The 7,500-nt window shown below is 39.5% G+C and overlaps 2 protein-coding genes across 2 annotated transcripts in view; one reads left to right on the top strand and one right to left on the bottom strand.

Moving 5' to 3' along the window:
* LOC138019578 (kinesin-like protein KIF15) overlaps positions 1-7,500 on the top strand; it is a 55,954-nt gene that overhangs the window by 6,657 nt on the left and 41,797 nt on the right. Inside the window, exon 2 of the mRNA XM_068866432.1 lies at positions 6,409-6,565. Within this exon, the coding sequence (XP_068722533.1) occupies positions 6,490-6,565 (76 nt within the window). The 5' untranslated portion in view covers positions 6,409-6,489. The remainder of the gene's footprint in view (positions 1-6,408; positions 6,566-7,500) is intronic.
* The window catches only part of LOC138019581 (ornithine decarboxylase-like), a 163,149-nt gene that overhangs the window by 122,891 nt on the left and 32,758 nt on the right, over positions 1-7,500 (bottom strand). The window lies entirely within an intron of this gene.

Genomic DNA, 7,500 nt, shown 5'->3' with positions numbered 1-7,500 from the left:
TCATACTTGTCATTTATTAGCTAAATCTACTAAGCAAATATTTTCAGGCAAAATGAAATGCTTAAAACTCAGGGCACGTCTGTGCACGTATATGAATGAGTAAATAGTGTTTTGTACTTGTATAATTAGTCACCGAGTGTAAACGAAATTGTGTAAATCACAACAAAGATCGCATCAGGTGTTTATGTTAGATATGTTTGCTGTTATTATGTGTTTCTTTACATGCAAATATCGTGACCAAAACACACACCTACACATACAGTTATAGTATTGTGAACGTTAGGTAAAATTATTCACGCGGGTCCGCAGTTACCAAAGTCAACTAAGTGAAAAATCAATGCCGCTTTTTAGATATACGGATTTAAAAGAAAGAATGCAGCTTCTGCCAAAGTGCTCGTCTTGTAGGACGAGCCTCACTTGCGGGGCCGGATTGAAAGGGTCTAGGGAACTGATCGTAATGACCGCGTGAAATGAGAGACCCAGAGGTTTCTAAAATCACTGAAGTCTTAAGTGTTGCGGATCTGAAGGGAAGGGATAACACTTTGACAGTGAATTCACTGTGGAGGATTGACGTTCAAAACTACGCTTTTCAAAAACTCTAGCTAATTCATGCGGTCATATGTTTAAGAGCGTAACTGACAAAATTGACAAAGGAAAGCTCATGGTTTCGTATATAAACCTCGTGTCGAGCATTCGGTATGACTGTAAGAAATAATTGAGTTAAAACCTTCAGCACAAGTTGCCTTTGTCTGTTTTAGAGCCACTAGTGTGTTTACAGCTTGCGGTTATTCTAGTTTTAATGAATTTACGTGCAGCACCAATGAAGTGGAACAATTTTAGTCTAATTTTACCAGTAAAACTGAGTGAGTCCAAAATTGAAGGCTCTCATCTGACATCTGGAAGGCAAAGTTTCCGAGTAATTCTCGGCTGTGAAAACGTAGAACACTAAACAGCGTCATTTAAGGTCAAGCTGTATAAAGTGATAATTTTGCATACTGAAGAGGTTTCTTGTCTACGCTTTTCACATTTGCCGCTTTTGTTTGCAAAATTTGACACAAAAATCACAACTATCATAAGTTCATTTTGCCCTCTTACGTTCGCCCAGGTTTGATATTGCTTGCAGCCAAAGTTCCGTGTTATTACAAAGATTTAGCCATCACGTTTACTAGCAAACGGCAAACGTCGGAAATTTGTGTTTTGCCAAAAATGGAAGAAACCCGTTTGATATGAGCTCAATTCTTGCGTGTTAAGCAGCAGGTGTCAAGTAATTTTTTAAAAGAGAGAGACGAGTCAAATAACCGTAATTTTCACGCTTTTATGACAAGAGGCAGCCCAACGTTTCGCGTATGCCTTTTCACGTAAGCGCCACGCTTTATCTCTCTTAAGAGACATACTGTTTTCTGTGTTCAGATGGCTTCGGCTACTATTAAATTTGATTAACCGTTTTTTCTTCCCGTCAGCCGCAGATATTAATCATAATAAGCAAGTTCTAAAGAGGAAAATAACCTACAGAACAAGATAATTTTCATAGTTTTGAGATTAACCACAGTTTGCAGTTTGACGCCCGCCGCATTCGTTGTTTTAAATCTCCTCATTGTGAAAAACAAATGACCGCGATTCAGTGAATCCTAATAAGACTTAAAACAAAGACACTTACAAAGTTATTATTATCATCATCAGAATTCACTCGTTGACATTATTTTAAAAACGTTTTGCTGCAAAATTGTCGCAAAAAAGAATCAGAAAATTCTTTGCATAGTTAACTTGATGATGTATCACGCGCAACATTTTGTTTTAAGGCTTCAGCGTTCAAATAAAATTTGACGACAGGTTGAAGGATACGTAGCCTAAGGCAATTCTTATAAATGCTACTGCTCGAGTGGTAGCATGAACAGCAACGCTCATAGTAGCACGTTTTCACCGACTGGACAAGTTCTCCAGCAGTCTAGATACCCTGGCTTGCTTCAATGATATATCACGTTGAAAGACTACAGAAAATATTTTTTTTACGACAAATTACGTCGCGACAGAGTTTGGGTCAGTAGCACTTTAATTGGCACTGCGTCGAAGTGCGTAACTGTGATTTCTCTTGGGATACCGGAAAGGTAAAACAGTGTCCAGTAAATCTTAACATCATTAACATCACGCGAGTGCAACTGAAAGTTCTTCTCTCCTCGAATGGGCCAAACACACAGTGGTGGCTTATTTAAGAAGATTCAAGTTTCTTCCATAACATTTTAAGTTCAGGGCCCCAAGAAAGTGAAATTCGAAGATGCACCGTAAGGTTTATTCGTGTCGCAAGTTCTTTGTCGGTGAACGGTAGGTGAGCCCTCCACCCATCTTTTATCGTTTGTGAAAAGACTAATTCAAAGTTCTATTGCCTTATTTTTCGCTGTCGTGAATAGGGATATAGGCACTGAAAATATTCTTAATTAAACGAGAGCTTTCTTCGTAAGCAAGTTTATCGGTATGTTAATAAATGATAATTTCCCTACCGTGGCTTATTCTTTGGCGTAAACAGTTTTATTTTTTAAAGTTGGTAGATTATACGTACGCTCTTCATTAAGGTGACAATACTTTGTAGGAAATCGAGTCCAATTGTATTTCACCTCACACCTCTGCGCAAAAAAAAGTCTAAATTAAAAGTATTATGATTTTTTTAAAGGGTAAATAAGATTAAGGTGAGTTTAAGTGTAAAATAAATAAATTCATTGATAACATTATGTGATAATGATTCAAATGTAAAGTGTGCCTATAATACCGTGATATCATTATTCGCCAGTTTTCAAATCCGTTAATTACGTGCCGTAAAACCAGTATCGCAACTGACGCAGAAAATTTAATTAAATGAGCCGAACAAATAAAAGCGCGGGAAACGCACGCGATTCTTGTTTTTGCTAAATGAATTGTGATTGGCTGACAAGGGCGCGAGATTTTTTTTTCTCTGATACACAGTATAACGTTCCTTCCCAACTCTTGCTGAATTCGAAATTAACCATTTCGTAATTGGATAACTGCGATCGATGATGGTAAAGGAGAAGTCTTGCCCCTCATAGGTAGCCAAGCTGGCGTAACTCAGTTGGTTACGGCGCGGCTTTCGGAGCAAGATGTCCGCAGTTCGATCCTCGGTGACCTGAGCGTCTGTTTCAACTTTTCTCTGATCCGTGTAGCTGTCGTTTTAGCCTCGTAAAACGGAAGCAACCGCCGCGCTTGCTTCCATTGATACCAGCCTCAGAGCTGACGAAATTACTGACGAAAAATACGGTGTGGAGGGACCAGGAGTTACACTAGGTTTTCATTGAACAAGGTTTTTTTCCCTTACATTTTGCTACATGCAGGCGACAAGCACAAAACTTGATATTCCGGCTATTGTGTTGTAAAGAGTTTGGAAGAGGTAACCTTTACCTTTATCTCTAACTGGTACGGGCTTCCTAATTTCCTGCCCTTTGCACAGGTAGTATTTTGCGCAATTGATTTTCTGCCTCTGTTATGACTGATATTCTAGCTTTGACATTGCTTTTAGCTGAAGAGGTCAATTTCTCTCCCTTGATTGTTGTGCATCACGTCACCAGGACTGTTCAAAACACTTTCATCTTGGACACTGAACCTATAATTATTGAACGTGTGCCATCTTTCGACACAAATATTATTTGTTTACATTTTGATGGGTACATTTTCAGTCCGAATTGTTCGGTTTCATTGATAATAAACTAGTTCGGTGTTTTCTCAGTTTCAACAACTTAAAATTTTTAGGAGACCCTTGATATAGGGCTAACCTCTGGGTTTCCTTTTTCTCAATAACTATGTATTTGTATGTTATTTTGAAATAAAGTATTGTATATAATTTTCGCCATTCGGCTTGAAGACGGCGGTTGTCAATCAAATTGCGAATACAATTGCACTTTGTATGGAAAGTATTTAGTTGTATCTCGCGTGAGTCTCGCTTGCCTGTGTACGATCAACGTCGACAGGAGTATCTGACAATCAAACACGGTCTCACGCTGCTTTGTGAATGGTTATGTGAGGAGTAACTGGCACTAAAACTTAGAACCGATCTTTGGGAAGTCGAGTTGACACGCTGTGAAGTTGATGACTTCCTGTCTACACTACTCGCGTGAGAATTTGAGACAAGAAGTGATGAAGGAATCCTTTCCACTGGTGATCCTTTGCCTCACACAATGAGTAAAATCGAGAGGGCTCTTCAGCGCCCTGCCGCGTGCTTTGTGGATCCGTCAAAAATAAACTGGAAAGCGACTGTCTCTTACTCTAACTTCAGAAACGGTCAAAATCATAGTTAGTGAAAGCCCGAGACAACTACTGATGAGGGATTAGAAAACGTTTTACGATTTACGGAGTGTTACTTTCTTCACCTTACAGTTTAACCATGAAGTGAAGTGAACGTCAGGCTTGAACGATGAGGCCCTCCCAGTTTGGGGGAAGGAGAATGGGGGGAGGTGTCCTCATTTCCTTGTTCCCTTTAAAAATTTACTTGTGTTCCCTTGTTCTCGAAATTACTTCCAAACTTGTTCTTGGTCGGCTTTTTGATAGACCTAAAATGTTTTATGTTCTCTTGTTCCCGAAGATATTTCTCTTTGTTCCTCTGTTCCCCAGTTAAAATTAGCCATGTTCCATGATTGTTCCCAAAAACCCCTGGGAGGGTAAACAAACACGAACTGTCCCTTTTTCTGTGTCGAGACGACCCATAATTGAAACTTACCCAAGATGACACAACCCTCAATGATGTCAACTATTGCAAAATATTCATCCGACACAACTGGCTTTTAACACGCTATGGTTTACACAGTGTCCTTTCAAATAGAAGCAAACAAAGAGATCATAAGAGAAAAATACTGCTCCGGGGGGAGGGGGGGAGGCTCTGTCAACCAATGTTTTCAATTTGTCACAGATACATTTTCCGTGTTCCGGTTTTCAGACCAATTTAGAAATTCAATCTTCACGAAGACATTATATATTATCGCCTGACATTACGCTTCATTACTATTGGAATCGATTTTCCATGCCACGGAAAGCGAATTAACAAACATATTTGGTTCCTAGCATTAAAGATTGATCCGTTGCGTGTTCACCCAGATATGGCAAATTCGGTTCTTCCCAGGCGGGTCCATTTCTGAAAAGCTCCGCGGAATTATGTATGGGCCGGAAAACGGATATATTTAGCTTTTAATATACAGTTGTCTTTGTATCCAGTAAGATTTGCTGGCTCTCTCTGCAGGATGGTCTTTGTTCCCCGAGGAGAAATTTAAAAACAATTTTTTTTGAATGGCTTTCATCATCGGGTCAGTATCATTTTGGGTCCACTTTTATGATCGCTGAATGCACAATATGTATTCGGTTTCAATTGACATTGTACACTTTCAGGTTTATTTTACAACACAGATATTACTGAAGGAATATAATATTCAAAACATACTTTAAGTGCGGTGTTTTGTTACATAACCACAGATCAACTCGATTTATTTAACTGTGTACAAATTACCCTCGCCTACAATATTCAAGTGCAATGGGTAAGTTTGTCGAGTCACTGATAGGTTTTGTTATAGATCGTTACTATAAGTTAAACGGAACAAATATTCGATGAAGTCGTTCTCTAGGGACCTCTAGGGTTTTGATTTTGCAGTTTAATCCTTTAAAGGACATCAGACGAAAAGGACGGGAGAAATCGTTTTCCTTAGTGAAGGGAGAAGTTTATACCCATCAACTTAATTAGGACAATAACAACTGTCGTCAGTCTCGATTCCTTTATGTTCCTCACCGGTTACTGAAAGAGGCATCGCGTTTCAATCAATTGAACAGTCAATCGGAGTGGAACTATTTTTGACAGTAATTGCATGGAATAGCATCATTATCTCTCCATCCATGCTCGTAGACTCGATTATTTTGGATCACCCACAATGGTTAAGTGGGTTTTTTTTCAAAGACAAGTGTCATAAGATTCTTAGGAAGTTCTTTAATTAAGCTGCTTGTCATTCTTGTTTTACTCATTGGCTTTCCTTTTGAATTATCATTCGTGTTTGCTCAGGGAAAAATCACATAGCTGCAAAACCAGGATAAACAATCATCGGTGACAGCCCCCGTGACAATGTGTTTTGTGCATCACGAGAACAAACCGAAGACACGAAAGGATGGTAGAACCCTAATAGCTGGTCAAGTTTTCAAAAACAACCTCTTAGTACTGTCAGGGGAGGTCGAAAAAACCTATGTTGTGTTTTTATGATGAAACAGAGCTGCATCATCCAGACTTACTCTATCAAATCCCTCAGTGATATGTTCGCAAGTGCAGTTTGCGCATGCGCTACCCGATTGATTCCCACTCGGGCCTCTGACTTGGCGTGCAGCGGTGGTTAGAAATTAATTTAATTTGAAGCTGTGTCTGATTGCTTCTTGCAGGGCACTACTCTCGAAGCGGCTAACAAGGGGACAGTATGTGCTTGATGCATCGTTCTTTTGGTAACGTGGGACAATTCTCTAATGCTTCGACAAGAGGAAACAGCTTCGCTGCCCAGTAGTGCTAGCGTTCTTGAAGGAAACCTAAGACATAAACCAAGTAAGTTCAGTGAGTCCTGTGTATCTCAGCAGACTCTTGAAACGAGCTATGGTTTCGCGCAACTTTTTTTTTACCGCGCGAGCGATGAGTTCATTTTGGCTGTCGCTACACGATCATTGATACGGGGTATCTAATATGCGAATTGGAAATAAGAGGTTCTGATATTATCTGCTGTTTTCTTCGCTTATAGTCGGATTTTTTGGCTCGTTCTCTGCGAGCACTTTGACCCTTCTTAATCAAGCTCTCTTAATGCATCCAAACAAGGGTTTCCGGCCTCCGGCTCCTGCGATCTTACTGATGGTTCAGATGTAGTTCGTTCGTCCGATAACTACAAACACTGACAAAAGCTAGGCATGTTTATACAAACAGACTTCAGTTAACTATACGTTACTATTGTGCGCAAGATCCTTACAAAGAAACTAATTTGAATCAGGCACAGTTTTAAGGTGTTTCAGATGGATTTCACGTGTCTTTCATAATCCGGAGTGAGTCGAAGCATCACAGTAAAGAACTGATCGATTAAGCAAACACAGAGCAAGGAACCCATAAACGAATTCCGTTCCTATGTTTCCATGACCAATTAGGGGTCTTTTCGTTCATTTAACGTTAAAGCCTTTTTTTACAGCCGTTTGTAAAGAGATTTGTCGGAACAATTCTTCATTTACATATAACGCAAGATAAATCACGTCTGGGAATTTACCAGGGTCGAAATTTGTTTTATGTGTACGCGGCCGGTAATCGTTGCATAAATTTCAAGTACATGAACTGAATTTAGTTCCCATAATTAAAAAACTGAGATTACTTTTGTGTTTGATTAAAAGATCATTGCTACTGTAATGTTTACGTCCACTTCTAGGATACACATGAATTTCGTGACACCTGACAAATCGGCAGCTTTTTGCCTCCAATATTTTGCGTCAAGAAAACATGTAGCT

This window comes from Montipora capricornis, chromosome 10 (assembly GCF_036669925.1).
Source record: "Montipora capricornis isolate CH-2021 chromosome 10, ASM3666992v2, whole genome shotgun sequence".
NCBI classification, from domain to species: Eukaryota; Metazoa; Cnidaria; class Anthozoa; order Scleractinia; family Acroporidae; genus Montipora; species Montipora capricornis.
This window is presented reverse-complemented; position numbering and strand designations above follow the sequence as displayed.